The sequence below is a fragment of the Lampris incognitus genome, chromosome 4 (genome assembly GCF_029633865.1).
Source record: "Lampris incognitus isolate fLamInc1 chromosome 4, fLamInc1.hap2, whole genome shotgun sequence".
NCBI classification, from domain to species: domain Eukaryota; kingdom Metazoa; phylum Chordata; class Actinopteri; order Lampriformes; family Lampridae; genus Lampris; species Lampris incognitus.
In genome coordinates, this window is record NC_079214.1 from 63386154 (window position 1) to 63405697 (window position 19544).

At 42.6% G+C, this 19544-nt stretch overlaps 1 protein-coding gene across 1 annotated transcript in view; it reads left to right on the forward strand.

Moving 5' to 3' along the window:
- aldh1a3 (aldehyde dehydrogenase 1 family, member A3) overlaps positions 1 to 19544 on the forward strand; it is a 37832-nt gene that overhangs the window by 6801 nt on the left and 11487 nt on the right. Inside the window, exons 4-9 of the mRNA XM_056278228.1 lie at positions 7270 to 7399; positions 10136 to 10197; positions 12163 to 12291; positions 12561 to 12674; positions 14463 to 14565; positions 16235 to 16419. Of these exons, the coding sequence (XP_056134203.1) occupies positions 7270 to 7399; positions 10136 to 10197; positions 12163 to 12291; positions 12561 to 12674; positions 14463 to 14565; positions 16235 to 16419 (723 nt within the window). The remainder of the gene's footprint in view (positions 1 to 7269; positions 7400 to 10135; positions 10198 to 12162; positions 12292 to 12560; positions 12675 to 14462; positions 14566 to 16234; positions 16420 to 19544) is intronic.

Sequence of the window (19544 nt, forward strand, 5' to 3'; positions counted from 1 at the left end):
ATAGACCCCTGTAACAGTTTTCTTCAGGGTATTTTAATTTCCCAATTGTGATAGTTAATATGATCTGCATGTGCCAGCGGTGTCTCATCCTTTGGCACTGGTGACTGAAGTTTGTCAGGCCTGTCATCCGTTCACAACAACTCTATTAATTTATCATATGGCTTAAACTGTCTCAGTGAGGCAGTTCAAGTCCATCACAAAAGCTCCCTCTAGCTTTACTCCTGTTCACATCAGCTCTATCAGAACAGTCGCTAGCACAAGCACTGATCATCTTAAATAGTGACTGTAGTAACGTCACGTGTATTTAATTACCCCCTTTGCATGGATAGCATAGGAGAATGTAATTCTGTAGTATTTCATGAGCAATTACTCACTTACTACCAATACTGTTACTACACACACACACACACACACACACAGACCCATCTCCCACCCAACTGTCCTTGCATAATAATATATCCATGCTCCAAGCAAGTCCCATAGAAGTCTGCTAGCATAGCATTCATGAATACGCACTCGTCAGATCCAGAACGTGGTCTGCTAGTTCACGTAGCCCAGTTGGGCCAGAGGCACGATGGGATTAAGTTTACTGCACATATTCAGTGGGCTGCATAACCCGGGAAGTAACCCGGAAGGTAGGGTGTTTTTGGTGTATGCACCAGGCAAGCAGTTCTTATTGGACTTAGTGGGCGCCATCTTTGGGTCCAGTATCCAGGTCTAATGATATAGCCATGGGAATGACGGCAAGAATAAACCAAAACTTGCCTTTATGCATGCTCAGTGATCCAGGTATGAAAATCCCCGCAAGTTGAATCAGTTCATCTGGACACAAGAGGTCACTTAGATGAGTGAGGAACCGCTTCTCCCAATAAACATTGTGTCCAGATGAACCGATTCAACTTCTCTGCGATAAAGCAAAACTTCTTTGTCCAATCAAATGGCAGATGGTGCTGCGAACAGCCCCTTCATTTGCATAAAGTTAACTGAACTCCAGACATTGTCCCACCCCTTTCTCCGTGCCGCAGTTTGGTTGGCTTGGCATCGCAAACTTGGCATCAGGTCTTGCATAAGAAATGCCACCTTCAATATAAAGTCAATGGCGGGGAAATGGTTGCGTTGTAAATGCGCTGTCCAACGGGGCTCAGCCATAACCCCAGAGATTTACAGCTTCTGCAGCGCGGACGAAGATTATTCTTGTTAGACGGTAGTATAGATGGAACGAGTAGATGGTAAAAACCTCACTCAGTCCAAGGTCCCAAATTCAATTAGATGCTCAATGATTTCCCATCTCCGAAGTTGTCTTTGGACTGCAGTCACCTAGTTAGGTTTTATCAAGCTTGGAAGGCCGTGCTGCTTTCCTCCGATAAAAACTGTGCCCAGAAAGAAATGCACAACCTGGACAAACACAGGTGTTAACCGTTTTCAACTTGTGAAGGAAAAACAGTTTGTCGTCCACCTGGATTAGAGGGCAGTGAGCTGGCTGACAGTGGTGTGTGCGTTTTATCCTATGTCATCAGTCCGCTAAAGAGCCCATACACTTTTTAAAAGCACACACCTTATGCAACTCCCCAAAGTGGTTGATTGAACAGCTCTAACAGGCCTGATTTTCATTTTTCTCTATTTCACGAGTGTGACTTTGGTCCTGTCCACATTGACAAAAAGGCCGACCCATAAGGTGAACTTAAAAGCTCTGGCCTAAGAGTGCCTTCAAGCGCTCACCATATTTATGGGTATTCCGTATTCCCCGTATAGTCACTCGCTGTATTTACGCTCACTGTGTTTACAAGCGCCCACTGTATTTGAGTATTACATATTTACTGTATTAACCGTATTCACCATATATTCGCGTGACCGACACATGAACATGCCCCTGCAGTCCTAATGATCTGGGAGAAATTGGGAAATGTTCAGTGGTGTAGTGGAGGGTATATGCAGGTATACCACCTCTTTTTCTGTCAATTTACAGTATATAATTACCCATCAGCCAAAAAGCCTTTGAAATATATAGGAGAGTATTCCTACTTTCTTCTTAGTGATCTACCCACCCAGGTTGCAGTATTTCTACCTCCCCCCCGACCACTACACCACTGGTAATACTGAGGATGCCGAGTTTCCGAGTTGGAGAGAGGGCAGGATGTCACCAGTTGATGGTAGCAAAATAATATATTTAATTATTCTATTACAGTGTATTGCAATTCCTTGCAGATTGCCTTGGAAAGAAATAAACAAATAGGCCAGTTGGCCAGGAAATCAGCCAGAATAATTTGTACATTAAAAAAGTGAAAAGGAACACAAACTTGATACACACTCTCTACTCTTCATTGTGCTGCTGAAATAGAGAGCAGCTTTTACTCATTTGCTTTTTATAGCTGAATAATCAACCCAATACACACGGGAAAACAGGTTTCTAACATGTTTATTTGTGTTGATATCGGGTTGCTGTGGTTACTGGATATTCCTGAACAAAGCACTCGAGCGCCAGTTAAGTTGTATGTACGGCTTCAGATGTTGGACATACGAGCTCATGGCACCTGTAGGCAGGTTAACATGAGTATTCATGACACGAGTATTGATAACATAAAGGTTTAACATGAGTATTAATGGCACACAGGTTAACATGAGTATTAATACATGAGTATTAATGACACACCGGTTAACATGAGTATTAATGGCATACAGGTTAACATGAGTATTAATGGCATACAGGTTAACATGAGTATTAATGACATACAGGTTAACATGAGTATTAATGACACACAGGTTAACATGAGTATTAATGACATGAGTATTAATGGCACACAGGTTAACATGAGTATTAATGACATACAGGTTAACATGAGTATTAATGACACACAGGTTAACATGAGCAATAATGGCACACAGGTTAACATGAGTATTAATGACACACAGGTTAACATGAGTATTAATGACACACAGGTTAACATGAGTATTAATGACACACAGGTTAACATGAGCATTAATGGCACACAGGTTAACATGAGTATTAATGACACACAGGTTAACATGAGTATTAATAATGGCAAACAAGTTAAAATGAGTATTAATGACACTGAGGTCAATGTGAGTATTAATGACACACAGGTTAACATGAGCATTAATGGCACACAGGTTAACATGAGTATTAATGGCACACAGCTTAACATGAGTATTAATGACATGAGTATTAATGACATACAGGTTTAACATGAGTATTAATGGCACAAAGGTTAACCTGAGTATTAATGACATACGGGTTAACGAGTATTAATGACACACAGGGTAACATGAGTATTAGTGGCACACAGGTTACCATGAGTATTAATGGCACACAGCTTAACATGAGTATTAATGACATGAGTATTAATGACATACAGGTTTAACATGAGTATTAATGGCACAAAGGTTAACCTGAGTATTAATGACATACGGGTTAACATGAGTATTAATGGCACACAGGTTACCATGAGTATTAGTGGCACACAGGTTACCATGAGTATTAATGGCACACAGGTTGACGTGAGTATTAATAATGGCAAACAAGTTAAAATGAGTATTAATGACACTGAGGTCAACATGAGTATTAATGACACACAGGTTAACATGAGTATTAATGGCATACAGGTTAACATGAGTATTAATGGCATACATGTTAAGGTTAGGTTAGGTCGGGGTTAGCCGGGCCGTCATTATATAGACACACATAATGCCTGTGGGGGCATTTAGGAAAAAATACTAACATGATAGTTTTTTTTCTTCTTCTCTCAAGAGATCTAAACTGTGGAAGAAAATATGTGGCATAAGTAGACACCTGCACATTTTCTACCATTTAAGAAATGCCCATATTCTTTAATCTTACTCATGAAATTAATTTTTTATGTCATAACTTGGTTTAAATGATCTTGACACCCCCTGTGTGTGTGTGTGTGTGTGTGTGCGTGTGTGTGGTGTGCGTGTGTGTGTGTGTGTGTGCTTGATTTAAGTGTCCCCACTCTCGGCAAGACGTTGCACAGAATGGAAATGCCCTCGCTGTGCATTTCCACTCAGTTGACCTGCCATGTTGTATTGCATTTACAAGTGAAACCTTACAGATATGAGAGGAGTAATGACGTGAAGTCCATGAGTCTGCAGACTGTAAGCACGCTCTTCAGAGCAAGTACAGCAATACTGCACACTACTCTCAACTGTACTTTTGTTTTTGTTTTTAGAAAAAAGACCTGATTCTAACACTCTTTATCTTTCACTCTTAAAAAAGACATTTAGGGTGAGTCATTGTGGTAAAAAAAAAAAAGTTAAATTAACCCCCCCCCCACACACACACACACACACACACACACACACACACAACCATGAGTGTGCTTTAGTGGCTGCAGCCCTGCATTAAGATTATTTGTTTTTCAGCTGGTATCCTGTTGCACAAGCTTTGGCTCCAACTTACCGCCTCGGTTTGGCCTCGGATTCATTTACTGTTGCTATAAAAATATTTATAATATTTTTTATTGCTGATCTTTGTGCAATCAGGAATTCTCATTGCGTATTAAACCCCTGTTTTATAACAGCAAAGCAAAGATGCAGAGCAAGAATCAAACCGAGCTGATGTTAGATAGATAGATTGTAATGTAAAACAGTTAGTGATCAGGCAGGTCTTGGATTTGGCTGCAGTAAAGGTGATGTATGAAAAACACCTTAATCACCTGTTAAATAAAGTGAATAGGTTCAAATTTTTTCAAAATAACTATTGTTAACTGTGACGCTAGCTCTTCTTCTTGTTATTGTTATCTGTGACGCTAGCTCTTCTTCCTTTTATTGTTATCTGTGACGCTAGCTCTTCTTCCTTTTATTATCTGTGACGCTAGCTCTTCATCCTTTTATTGTTATCTGTGACGCTAGCTCTTCTTCCTTTTATTGTTATCTGTGACGCTAGCTCTTCTTCCTTTTATTGTTATCTGTGACACTAGCTCTTCTTCCTTTTATTATCTGTGACACTAGCTCTTCTTCCTTTTATTGTTATCTGTGACACTAGCTCTTCTTCCTTTTATTGTTATCTGTGACGCTAGCTCTTCTTCCTTTTATTGTTATCTGTGACACTAGCTCTTCTTCTTTTTATTATCTGTGACACTAGCTCTTCTTCCTTTTATTGTTATCTGTGACGCTAGCTCGTCTTCCTTTTATTGTTATCTGTGACACTAGCTCTTCTTCCTTTTATTGTTATCTGTGACGCTAGCTCTTCTTCCTTTTATTGTTATCTGTGACGCTAGCTCTTCTTCCTTTTATTGTTATCTGTGATGCTAGCTCTTCTTCCTTTTATTGTTAACTGTGATCCTAGCTCTTCTTCCTTTTATTGTTATCTGTGATGCTAGCTCTTCTTCCTTTTATTGTTATCTGTGACACTAGCTCTTCTTCCTTTTATTGTTATCTGTGACGCTAGCTCTTCTTCCTTTTATTGTTATCTGTGACGCTAGCTCTTCTTCCTTTTATTGTTATCTGTGACGCTAGCTCTTCTTCCTTTTATTGTTATCTGTGACACTAGCTCTTCTTCCTTTTATTGTTATCTGTGACGCTAGCTCTTCTTCCTTTTATTGTTATCTGTGACGCTAGCTCTTCTTCCTTTTATTGTTATCTGTGACGCTAGCTCTTCTTCCTTTTATTGTTATCTGTGATGCTAGCTCTTCTTCCTTTTATTGTTATCCGTGACGCTAGCTCTTCTTCCTTTTATTGTTATCTGTGATGCTAGCTCTTCTTCCTTTTATTGTTATCTGTGACGCTAGCTCTTCTTCCTTTTATTGTTATCTGTGACACTAGCTCTTCTTCCTTTTATTGTTAACTGTGATCCTAGCTCTTCTTCCTTTTATTGTTATCTGTGATGCTAGCTCTTCTTCCTTTTATTGTTATCTGTGACACTAGCTCTTCCTTTTATTGTTATCTGTGACGCTAGCTCTTCTTCCTTTTATTGTTAACTGTGATCCTAGCTCTTCCTTTTATTGTTATCTGTGACGCTAGCTCTTCTTCCTTTTATTGTTATCTGTGACGCTAGCTCTTCTTCCTTTTATTGTTATCTGTGATGCTAGCTCTTCTTCCTTTTATTGTTATCTGTGACACTAGCTCTTCTCCCTTTTATTGTTATCTGTGACGCTAGCTCTTCTTCCTTTTATTGTTATCTATGACGCTAGCTCTTCTTCCTTTTATTGTTATCTGTGACGCTAGCTCTTCTTCCTTTTATTGTTATCTGTGACGCTAGCTCTTCTTCCTTTTATTGTTATCTGTGACGCTTGCTCTTCTTCCTTTTATTGTTATCTGTGATGCTAGCTCTTCTTCCTTTTATTGTTAACTGTGATCCTAGCTCTTCTTCCTTTTATTGTTATCTGTGACGCTAGCTCTTCTTCCTTTTATTGTTATCTGTGATGCTAGCTCTTCTTCCTTTTATTGTTATCTGTGATGCTAGCTCTTCTTCCTTTTATTGTTATCTGTGACACTAGCTCTTCTCCCTTTTATTGTTATCTGTGACACTAGCTCTTCTTCCTTTTATTGTTATCTATGACGCTAGCTCTTCTTCCTTTTATTGTTATCTGTGACGCTAGCTCTTCTTCCTTTTATTGTTATCTGTGACGCTAGCTCTTCCTTTTATTGTTATCTGTGACACTTGCTCTTCTTCCTTTTATTGTTATCTGTGATGCTAGCTCTTCTTCCTTTTATTGTTAACTGTGATCCTAGCTCTTCTTCCTTTTATTGTTATCTGTGATGCTAGCTCTTCTTCCTTTTATTGTTATCTGTGACGCTAGCTCTTCTTCCTTTTATTGTTATCTGTGATGCTAGCTCTTCTTCCTTCTATTGTTATCTGTGACACTAGCTCTTCTTCCTTTTATTGTTATCTGTGACGCTAGCTCTTCTTCCTTTTATTGTTATCTGTGACACTAGCTCTTCTTCCTTTTATTGTTATCTGTGACACTAGCTCTTCTTCCTTTTATTGTTATCTGTGACACTAGCTCTTCTTCCTTTTATTGTTATCTGTGACACTAGCTCTTCTTCCTTTTATTGTTATCTGTGACGCTAGCTCTTCTTCCTTTTATTGTTATCTGTGACACTAGCTCTTCTTCCTTTTATTGTTATCTGTGATGCTAGCTCTTCTTCTTTTTATTGTCATTTGTTATGCTAGCTCTTCTTCCTTTTATTGTTATCTGTGATGCTAGCTCTTCTTCCTTTTATTGTTATCTGTTTCGCTAGCTCTTCTTCCTTTTATTGTTATTTGTGATGCTAGCTCTTCTTCCTTTTTAGACCCTGGAAACTATGGACACGGGAAAACCCTTCCTGCAGTCTTTCTTCATAGACCTGGATGGCAGCATAAAGACCCTGCGGTACTACGCAGGGTGGGCCGACAAGATACAGGGCAGGAGCCTGCCTGTCGGTGAGTCTGCATTTCTGCCTCTGACGCTTCAGAAAAGAAGGCATCCTGTTGCCCTCTGGGGTATTATGCGGTGCAGCGTGCATTCCTTTGGATGGCCTTGGGGGAATTTATCAGCCCACTTATTAGGCAGAGCTTTAACACCAGAGCGACTGGGGTTTCACTCCTACCTAGAACGGCCATGGGCGGTCCCGTGGTCATTCTAGGTAGATCTTATCATAACCTTTATTTTTTGTGCAATTGATCTAAACTCATTTTAATGCAAATATATGCAGTTTTAGGAGCATTCGGGAAGCGGCAGGTCTGTATCTCCCCCCCCCCCCCCACAAAGTTGTTAGGCTTTGAAAATCCAACACAGTCAAAATGACCGCCGTGGTCGTTAAGGAAACAAGCTAATTAGAATTTAAGTCATTCGGCCAGTCTCGGGATTGTCCACAGCCGTGGGTGGTATCTCCTCCATCCGCTCAAGACTTCCCCCTTTTTTGTGTTGCGGGACCCGTCCCGTGTCTGCAGCAGGCGGACAAAACATGCTGCCCTCTTTCCTCTCGATTAGAGACCAATAGAGCGGCGAGAGCCCCAAAAGGCTTGGATGACAAAGGGAGAGAGGAGAGGGTGCGATGGTAATCAGCGGGATGTGACAGTCTGGGAGGATTAGGGCACAGTTCAGACGCGCCTCTCGTAATCTCCCGTCTCCGAAACAGGGCGCGCTCGCTCGGGACGGTGCCGCGAGCCCTCGCCGCGGCCGGCGTGCATCATGAAAAGCTACGTGCAGCTTTTCAGTGCTCCCGCACGAGGCTTTGTGAAGTGAGGGAAGGTCGCCAGCAGACCAGACCCCCTAGGCCCGAGGCGGGGTATCCGACTCTGCACTCCCTCCTCGCCCTTGTTGCAGACGCGGCCTTTGCTCACTCGCTCCGCGTAACACAAAGCAAGGGGGAGTCGTCCTGTCTGTGAAGCGGGCCGCCGGAAACCGGAGAAGGTCGAGGCGCCCGGCTGAGACGTCGACTCCCAACCGGATAGCTGACGAGCGTCTGACACGTCATCGTGTGGCGGCGCTCTGCGCGAGATTCAGCGCGGCGGGTGTGACGGGTGGCGTGGGCGTCGCCCCCGGTACGCGACGCGCCACGCGGCGGCGGTGTTGAAACGGGCTTGATTAAGCCAGTGGTTCTCGACCTTCTTGGGGTCCTGGACCCTCTGCGTATTTTTGATCTACCCTGAGGACCCCTCCACCTGATCTTGGGGGAGGGGGGGTTGCAATTTGATAGAAACAGTAGAAACTGCATTTTCAATTGCATTATAGCATTTATTCACTCTTTGGGGCAAAAATAAGAGCTTTCAGTTGTAACTTAGATATAGTTAACAAAACAGAATTCTTATGCAGTAACTTTCAGATATATGTAACAAAACAGAATATGTATTCAGTAACTTTCAGATATATGTAACAAAACAGAATTCTTATGCAGTAACTTTCAGATATATGTAACAAAACAGAATATGTATTCAGTAACTTTCAGATATATGTAACAAAACAGAATATGTATTCAGTAACTTTCAGATATATGTAACAAAACAGAATATGTATTCAGTAACTTTCAGATATATGTAACAAAACAGAATATGTATTCAGTAACTTTCAGATATATGTAACAAAACAGAATATGTATTCAGTAACTTTCAGATATATGTAACAAAACAGAATATGTATTCAGTAACTTTCAGATATATGTAACAAAACAGAATATGTATTCAGTAACTTTCAGATATATGTAACAAAACAGAATATGTATTCAGTAACTTTCAGATATATGTAACAAAACAGAATATGTACTCAGTAACTTTCAGATATATGTAACAAAACAGAATATGTATTCAGTAACTTTCAGATATATGTAACAACAGCATTTTTATGCAGTAACTTTTAACAATGCAAACGGGAGCGAGATCTCTTATTAAAATACAATAAATGACAATTGTGAAACAGATGTAATCAGAGAAAAAAGTCCTGTTACCCTTTATAGTTTAGGTAGATAAAGGTCTCAGTCGCATTTGAGTAAAATAATCCTATTTCTATAAATGTCATAGGATCTTTTTTTTAAAAGATATTTTATTTTCACGGACCCCTTGCAATTACACCACGGACCACTAGGGGTCCGCGGACCCCCGGTTGAGAAACACTGGACTAAACGACCTGCAACCTCGTCAAAAAAAAGAGAGAGAAGTGTGTGAGGGGCTTTTTTTTTTTAAATTGGTCTTCCATTCCGAAAAGGTCAAGGGTCATACGGGTGTACGAGGAGGCCTGGCCGTGGCGCTCCGGAGTGTCCCATTAAATCAACGTAATCCTTACATACCTGACGCGAAGGAGCGAAATCCAATTATTCCCGTCATTCCCTGGAAAGAGCTGGCTTCTTGAGTGCGTGGCCGCGTTGTGTAGTCACATCGGCTGAGCCGCCATTTAAGCTGGTCCCGTCCGGGGCGTTGCGTAACCGCACCCGTTGGCTTGCTAAAGAAGGTGTGGATACTTACGTGTGAGGGGGGGACACGTAAATATTGTAGCGAATTCGGGGGGGACAACGCAACCACAGGAAGTGCCGCGGCCGGGACGCGAACCCGTGTCGCCCGCCCCGCAGGAGGCATCGCTAACCGCTAGACTAAAGGGTCAGACCCGCCAGGCAGCGGCCAGCGTGTCTTCTTATCCATGCACATTACACTGTGGAATAAGGCTGTTTGTGTTCCGCTTCACAGACGACAGCTTCCTGTGTTTCACCAGGCACGAGCCCGTCGGCGTGTGCGGGGCCATCATTCCAGTAAGTAAAAAAACACAATTAACCGGTTTAATTGCTCAGAAATAATGCACGGGGGTTGTCTCTCTTTCTCACGTCCCTTGCCTGTACTGCAGCATGTGCACGTTCCCGGATGTTGTTGTTTTTGTTCCGGCATCTGAGAAATGGAAAACACCTTTCCCAGATGTTTGACAGCGGACCTTTTGGACAGTAAATCACGTCCTCCCCTGAAGAAGGGGATCAAAACACGTGTCAAGCCAACAGACAGTCTGCCTCACGGCTGATGATCAGGGGCTGTGTGCATTTTTTAATAATTCTCCTGCTTGGTTTTTTATACTATGTATCAGAGTTGTAATGAACTGTAACGCCGGGCTCCTTGGCGTAGTGGGCCTTTAATCCGTCAGCTTGACGGTGGAGCTCCGGTGAGGAGGTGGGACGCTCTCTTGGTTGGGTTTAATTGGAGTAGCTGGAGATGGAAGACTTAGAGGGGCGTCGCTGCTCATGTCTGCTTGGAGCTCGGCAGACGGCACTCAGTTGGACAAGTTGTGTGTGTGTGTGTGTGTGTGGATGGGGTGAAAGAAACCCTGCTAAATCTGCCAGAAACCTTATCTTAATCTTTGCCCTCCCAAACAAGACCTCCTCTTTCCTTAATCCTTCCAGAGTACGTTTACAGGAACACACCCGGACAAGCCTCACCAGATACTGCACACATATGTACATTCGTATATACACACACACACACACACACACACACACACACACACAGGTGTGTGTGTGTGTGTCTGTGTGTGTGATATGTATACATACTTACATATAAGTAAGTATATATGAATATATATATACATATATACTTATATATATACAGATATGTAAGTATATATGAATATATATATATATACATTTAGTATACTTATATGTGTAAGTATATATGACTATACATATAGGACTATATATACATACATATATGTAAGTTTATATGCATATATGTATACATACATATATTCATATATATATACTTATACATACATATACACACATATATATGTGTGTGTGTCTTTACGTGTATAATTAATATATGTGTGTATATATGGATACACACACACATATATATATTAAAAAAATATATAGTTTCACACATAAGAACATGTTTTTTATTCTTTTTTATAATAACCTAATCAGATTTAGGATAGTGTTATACAGATTTTTACAGTATCACGTTGCGCTGTGGTGCAGATGAGCGAGACAGACGAGAGTCTAGTTTCTGCGTCTTGACAGAATACGGGCATTCATTTTTATGTTTTAGCCTAAGCCTATGTCTTCTAATGTTGCTTTGGCAACAAAGGAACAAAAACGGCTGTTGTTTGACATGGAAGATTATATCATAAAAGTGAAATTTATACTGAAGGACATTCTGTAATTACCAAAAATTACGACTGGCACAAACACACCGTGAGTCATAGTGGAGGGAAAACAGGAAACCTTCCTCCACACGGGCCCAACTACTCTTAATAGTGACGACTGGTTCCAGAGCACTGTAAAAGTTAACAAGTCCCAAACAATAAACATGCAGCGCTCTCGTGTATTGCTGTCTAATTTGGGTTTGAGTGGCCAATTATTTGTTGAGTTGTTTCCAACCGGGGAAGGGGAAACTCTGAAATAAATGAGTCCTTTCTGAGACTGTTCAGACTCATTTCCAGTTGGACCGGTTTCAAGCTCGTTTTATTATCTTGTATTAGAAACCATTGTGAAATAAGTTCTCTGCACCGTTGGTGTTTAGGTGGTAAAAATTGGTCATATTTTAGGTTTCCCGTAAACAAAAACAACAACAACAACAACCTTGCATGGCCATTGTGTGTGGCTATGAGAGGTTTTGTGTGCACATGTTGCTGCATGGCGGTGGAGGTATTTGCTGGAGCTCTTTGTGCCGTTGTTTTTTATGGCCTTGGTTAACTTCTATTGTGTTTATGATGCCGTGTTTGTCCACACCAGTGGAACTTTCCGCTGCTGATGTTCATGTGGAAGATAGCGCCGGCCCTGAGCTGTGGAAACACTGTGGTCATAAAGCCGGCGGAGCAAACCCCTCTCACGGCCCTCCACGTTGGAGCGCTCATCAAAGAGGTCAGAGACGCTGCAGCTCATGTGCAGATGTGAAGACTATGAGTGATCCAAGCCATGGGCTGAGGGAAATCAGATTTTAAACTATTGTGATCCGCTGACAGCTCATTACTCTTAAGCAAGAGATTTCTGGGCTTTCATTCCTATAGCAAAGCCCCAGTCTTATGTGATTACACTGCATCTCTTTTATCATGTTGTGGTAATGATTATTCCGAGCAGAGAGCCAGTCTCTGGTACTAATCACTAACATACCTGCTGGGTTGCCATGTCAGGCGGGCTTCCCCCCCGGAGTGGTGAACATCGTGCCAGGCTTCGGCCCGTCTGCAGGAGCAGCCATTGCCAGCCATATGGACATCGACAAAGTGGCTTTCACCGGCTCTACGAAGGTATGTGATTACATGGCCACGCAGCTCTCGCAAAGCGTTGAATTTCCCAAGAGACGTCTCGAACGCGCAACATGGCGGGTGCCCGTTATCGTCACGTGACAGCTTCGAAGATCAATTTGGGTATTTCATGTCAACGTGGGTTTATTGTGCTGCAGCAGACCCAGGTGGGATTAAAAACCTGTTCTTAATTGTAGCACAATAAACATTTTAGGGTTATTTTCCTTTCCTTAAAACACTTATAAAAGATGCATGAAGCTTGAATACGTACTAATGAGTCACACAAGCTTCTCATAAATGTTGTTCGGGATTAATTCTGTTGTTCAAAACAAGGGGGAAAGATCTGTGGAGCGGCAAGTAAAATGTAGATTTTATTAACTGTCGTTATGTTTTAATGAGGACATGAGCAGTTTGAACATGGTCGATAAATGAGCTGGTTCACTCAGACACGTGAGTGACGAGAAACACAGACTGGTCAGTGGTGTTGTCAGAATCAATATTGTTTTACCACTACAACGACCAAGGCCGTCAATTTGGCGGTTTGGGGTTTTTTCAAAGTTTTTTGTGTTTGTATGCGGGGGTACAGACCTTCCTGAACGCTCTTAAAATTGCATATATTTGCACCAGAATGAGTTTTAGACCAATTGCACGCAAAAAAAAAAAAGCTGGGATAAGATCGACCGAAAAAACGAGCATGAGCGGTCAAAATGGCGGCGCGTAATTTGCGCGTCATCGTGCGCGTCATGTCAGTATGTGTGACGTGTGTTGGGGGCGGCGTCATTTCTTTCGTGACGTTCGTCGCTCTGTCTTAGAGACAGGCGAGCGTCCTCCAGGGCAGAGAAATGGTCTAAACTTGATGTCTGATTGTTGCCAGCATGTGTGGGTACAGACGCCATTACAGACGCGCCGTGACTACCCCCGACGCGTCGCCGTGTGTACAGGCGTTGGACGGCGGCCATTTTAAATTGTTTGAAAAATAGTATTATAGTTGTTAAAATGTTAATTTTGGTGCCAGTTAGTGTCATGACAGACATACTAACATATGTAATGCTTTAATATCTCAGTAGGCTATTTATCTTGACAGAATATAGAGTTTAAAAACCGCCGCGGTCAAAATGGCCGCCCGCGGTCGTTTCTAAGTTCCGGTCGTTTTTTTTTTTGGGACTCTTGGTTTTTTTTTTATATGACTCTGAAGTTTAAATTGTTTAAAAATAGCTGTTAAAATGTTAATTTTGGTGTCAGTTAGTGTCATAACAGACATACTAACATATGTAATGCATTAATATCTCAGTTGGGTATTTATCTTGACAGAATATAGAGTTTAAAAACCGCCGCGGTCAAAATGGCCGCCCGCGGTCGTTTTGAAGTTCCGGTCGTTTTTTTTTTGGGACTCTTGGTTATTTATTTTTTATATGACTCTGAAGTTTAAATCGTTTAAAAATAGTTATTAAAATGTTAATTTTGGTGCCAGTTAGTGTCATAACAGACATACTAGCATATGTAATGCTTTAATATGTCAGTAGGCTATTTATCTTGGCAGAATATAGAGTTTAAAGTGGCGGCTTTAGGTAGGAGGTAAATCCCGGGGGTGGAGCATCATTCTTCCTGAGACGGGTGGAGCCCAGCCCCGTGTGAAGCCACGCCGGGAGAGATGCGTTTTCGGTCGTCTCACGTCCAGAAGAGGCTGAGCTTTTTATTAGAGGATATGCAAATCGAGCGTGGCTTTGTGAGCGTCACATGTGACACGTGGATTTACGACTTCCTCTTTGTGCTCCGTCCTCACGTCCGCAGGTCGGCCAGCTGATCAAAGAGGCGGCGGCCAAGAGCAATCTGAAGAGAGTGACTCTGGAGCTGGGCGGGAAGAACCCCTGCATTGTCTTCGCTGACTCAGATTGTAAGTGATGTGGTTCCCCCTCCCCCACCCACCCCCACCCAAAAGCAACAAAGCACTCACGCCACAAAGGATATTTGCTTGTATATGAGTGCATGTGCAAAGTAGATGTGTGTGTGTGTGTGTGTGTGTGTGTGTGTGTGTGTGTGTGTGTGTGTGTGTGTGTGTGTGTGTGTGTGTGTGAGAGACGTACATAGGCTTGCCCTTGCTTACCTCGGCTGCTAACCAGATAGCACTTTATTTACATGTGGGAGTTGTGCAGGTACCTACAATATTGTATTTTTCAAAGTTTATTTTTAAACTTAAAGCAGCAACAGGTTTTTGTTTTGTTTTTTTTGCTTAAACTACCATGACTTCTTCTTCTTCTTCTTCTTCTTCTTCTTCTTCTTCTTCTTCTTCTTCTCCTCCTTCTTCTTCATGCATGTTCCCTGTTTCCCAGGGGTCACCACAGCGGATTTGATAGTTTCCATCGGTACCCTGTGAGGGCACAGCACCGATGGCGGTCTTGTCAATCCACATAATGATTTGACAAAATTTTACATCTACAAATTTTACACTTTTATGTTTTTACGTTTTGTATGTATACAATTTTACATTTACACAATTTTTTGCTTAAACGTATCACTTATCACCATTAGAGTCATATTGGTGTCATAGTGTGACGCTACGGCAGAGTGACACAGTCACCATTCAGATGTGGTCCCTGGAAGCCGAGTAATGCATTTAGTCTGCCGGCGGGTTGAAAACCTCCCCGGCAGTGCAGGGATTGCTTTACAGCACACATACTGTAAAAGTATAGTAATTTCACTTTACCTCATCTGTGAAAACAGCTCCTCTCCTCTTTCACTATAGCCTTTTGAACCATGGTTTGTAAATGTTGCTGTGCTGTGAAGAAAAACAGCTCGGTGGTTGTTTTTGGTGACAAAAAAAGGCATTCCTGAAGTTAAGTTACCTGGCGGTGCTTTAAAATCTTCTGTTCGAAAGACAGAAGTGATAAACTCTTGCATCGAAAGCAAACTTGAATTAAAACTTAGAGGAATGTCATGATGAGTTCTGAAACATTAGAAGCTGCTCTCTAATAGAAGATTGGAATATTTCCCATGAGCCTGTTTACCCATTACCTATCCTTATTTGCATATTGGGCGGCATGGTGGCCCAGTGGTTAGCGCTGTCGCCTCACAGCAAGAAGGTCCTGGGTTTGAACCCCGAGGTTGTCCAACCTTGGAGGTCGTCCCGGGTCGTCCTCTGCGTGGAGTTTGCATGTTCCCCCCGTGTCTGTGGTGGGCTTTCTCCGGGTGCTCCGGTTTCTCCCGCCATCAGAAAGGCATGCATGTTAGGGTTAACACTCCTGTCTGGGCCCCTGACTGAGGCATGGTGAGACGAACTGGAGTTGGTCCCTGGGCGCTGCACGGCGGCTGCCCCCTGCTCCTAGCTACACAGCTAGGATGGGTTAAATGCGGAAAATCAAAAGAAAAAAATGTATTTGTGGACTTAAAAGTGTGTTTTCAATATGTGTAACGTTGGTACAACTTCACTCAGTGACGACATCGATCCCAAAAGAGGACCTGAAAATGCACATGTTGCCATGTGTTGCTGTGTCAGCAGAAACTCAGCATGGTTTCATTATTTACTATATGTGTGTGTGTGTGTGTGTGTGTGTGTGTTGGTGTAGTGCAGCTGGCTGTGGCGGAGACGCAGAAAGGGGCCTTCTACAACCAGGGCCAGTGCTGCACGGCGGCCTCGCGGGTTTTCGTGGAGGAAAGCATCTACGAAGAGTTTGTGCGCTGCAGTGTGGAAGGTGCGAAGAACATTGTCACAGGAGACCCGCTGGACCCACGGACCTCCCATGGACCTCAGGTAGCAACATATAGTAGAAGCAAAGGCCTTCGCACACCAAGTCCACATTTTTTGTCAAAACATTTTTGAAAAAATTCAGTATAATTTTTCTGCATTTGTTCACATTGGTGAATAAGTTCTCTGAGATTTATGAGAGCTGTTGGACCATGATGGTGAATTTTTTAAAAAATGCTCATGAAAAATTCAGACTTGGCGTGCAAAGGCCTTAATGTAGTACAATTTAATCAAGGTCGGCTTTTTGTTTGAGTTAAACTGTGGTGATGCTGGTAACGGCTTTGGTTTTTCACTATTCCGAGGTCCATTTGAAATGAAAAAGGGTTGCCGGTGCTGTGTCAGCATCTTTACTGCCAATGAACAAAACAAAAATGGCTCCAATCTGAATTTTACCCGGCGCTATTGTTGTCGTATTTGTTGGTTCTTCTACCGGCTTGGTCTGCCATAACTGTTTGTTAGCCGCCACGGCTTAATTTGCCCAGACGTGCCGCTACCTGCCTTATTCATCTGCGCTACACTGCTGTGACGGGGAAGTCAGCACGATGTGCTGTATTGTGTTATGTGGAGAAGTCCGACCAGACAGAGTCTGTTACGACGAGCAACTTCCTGCAGGGATTAGCTGTTGTCTGAAATATGCCAGCCGGTGAAAGTTTCAAAAAGTACATTTATCTGCATGTTTATCTTGAGAATTCATCTTCAGTATTCAGGATCTGTGAGGTTGCAAATTTGAAACACTGAGAAATGTCTTTATATTTGACATTATTTGATTGCTGGCTGTTGAGACTTAAAACTCAAAATCCTCTTCCCCCATACATTCACTTCATACATTCATTTGCAATTATTTCAAACCAAAAATGTTTTGCAATCAGAACACATTATTTCATTAACATAACTCTATTATTAACATTTAAAGGTGCTCATGTGTAGATCTGACACCAGGTGTATCTGGCGACCCCATCAGGCCCTTGCTGTTGACAAAGGCAACTAACCAACCAGAGTAGCCTACTAACCCCATTCAGAATTTTTCTCCATTTCTCATTGTAGTATTATTTGTCAATGAATAATACAGATTATGCAACTAAGTGTTGAGCATACACATGAAGTAAAAGAAATATCTTTTATCACATGAAATTCAAATTTGCTGTAAGTGCACGTTGGTTCGGTGATTATCTCCTGTACAAATAAGCATCATTGGGGGGTAGGAGGAGCAGTTTTACGTTGACTTTTTTTTTAACCCTTTGAAATACAGATGTGGCAACTTTGCTTTCCCTAATTGAGATGCAGGTTTGGTGGCATTTTGAGAGCCAGTCCAAACCTTTGACTGAAATCCACATGGGTGGCGTTCCGGGTGGCATGGCGGTCTATTTCTGTTGCCTACCAACACGGGGGTCGCTGGTTCGAATCCCCGTGTTACCTCCGGCTTGGTCGGGCGTCCCTGCAGACACAATTGGCCGTGTCTGCGGGTGGGAAGCCGGATGTGGGTATGTGTCTTGGTCGCTGCACTAGCGCCTCCTCTGGTCAGCCGGAGTGCCTGTTCAGGGGGGAGGGGGAACTTGGGGGAATAACGTGATGCTCCCATGCATTACGTCCCCCTGATGAAACTGTCAGGTGAACAGAAGTGGCTGGCGACTCTACATGTATCAGAGGAGGCATGTGGTAGTCTGCAGCCCTCCCCGGATCAGCAGAGCGGGTGGAGCAGAGATTGGGATGGCTTGGAAGAGTGGGGTAATTGGCCGGATACAATTGGAGTGAAAAAATCCATGTGGACGTGGGTATTACATTTTGTTCCATTAGTGATGGAAATGTCCCACATTTAAATGCAAAGCAGTGTTGGTGTATTTCTCTCTGTATGTTGAGGCCCTGTGTACCATTAGCATCACATCATTAGCAAGATGAAGTAGAGGAAGAGGAAGTAGACAGAGCCGTCCTGTGTCTGTCACTGAGGTGAATAGGAATCCATCATACTGCACATCTTAGACTATCATTGCCAGTTCATAGAATAAAATGTCCGCAAATTAGAAGGAGTCATTGTTTCATAAATCCAGCAGTGGTATTTAACCAAAGTCAACAGGGTAGGACTCTAATGTTGTCCTTTGTTCAAATTATAAAGTGGACAAATGAAGGATCAAGTTCAGTGGTCTTAGTTGTCCGTCCCTTGTCTGGATGTTTGTTTGGTTTTTTTTCTTTAAAGATAATAGCTAAAGGTCTCTCCGAGGCTGGAGCGGCACCTGCCTCCACTGATCTCCACCAGTCAAACCTGGTTTGCCAATTGCTTTTCAAAATGCCTTTCATAATGTCAAAAAGGTTTTCAATGTAATCCATGATTAGAGCAAAACTTTAGGCTCAGCTTTATTATCCCTAAAACATTTGATTGTGTACAATCACAGGAGAGGCAGTGGAGTTTTTAACTAGATCGTTTAACACAATCCTGGAAAGTGAGAGGATGCCTGAGGAGTGGAGAAGAAGCTTACTGGTACCGATTTTCAAGAACAAGGGCGATGTGCGGAACTGTAGCAACTACAGAGGTATAAAGTTGATCAGCCACAGCATGAAGATATGGGAAAGAGTAATAGAAGCTAGGTTAAGAGGAGAGGTGACGATCGGCGAGCAGCAGTATGGTTGCATGCCGCGAAAGAGCACCACAGATGTGATGTTTGCTTAGAGGATGTTGATGGAGGAGTATAGAGGAGGCCAGAAGGAGTTACATTGTGTCTTTGTGGATTTAGAGAAAGCATACAACAGGTTGCCATGAGAGGAGGTGTGGTATTGTATGAAGATGTCGGGAGTAGCAGAGAAGTATGTAGGAGTGGTGCAGACATGTATGAGGGCAATGTTACAGTGGTGAGGTGTGCGGTTGGAATGACAGATGGGTTCAAGGTGGAGGTGGAATTACATCAAGGATCGGCTCTGAGCCCTTTGTTGTTTGATGGACGGGTTGACAGATGAGATCAGGCAGGAGTCTCCATGGACTGTGATGTTTGCGGAGGACATTGTGATCTGTAGTGAGAGTAGGGTGCAGGTTGAGGAGAGCCTGGAGAGGTGGAGGTATGCACTGGAGAGAAGAGGAATGAAAGTCAAAGTCAGTTGGAGCAAGACGGAATACCTATTCGTAAATGAGAGGGAGGACAGCA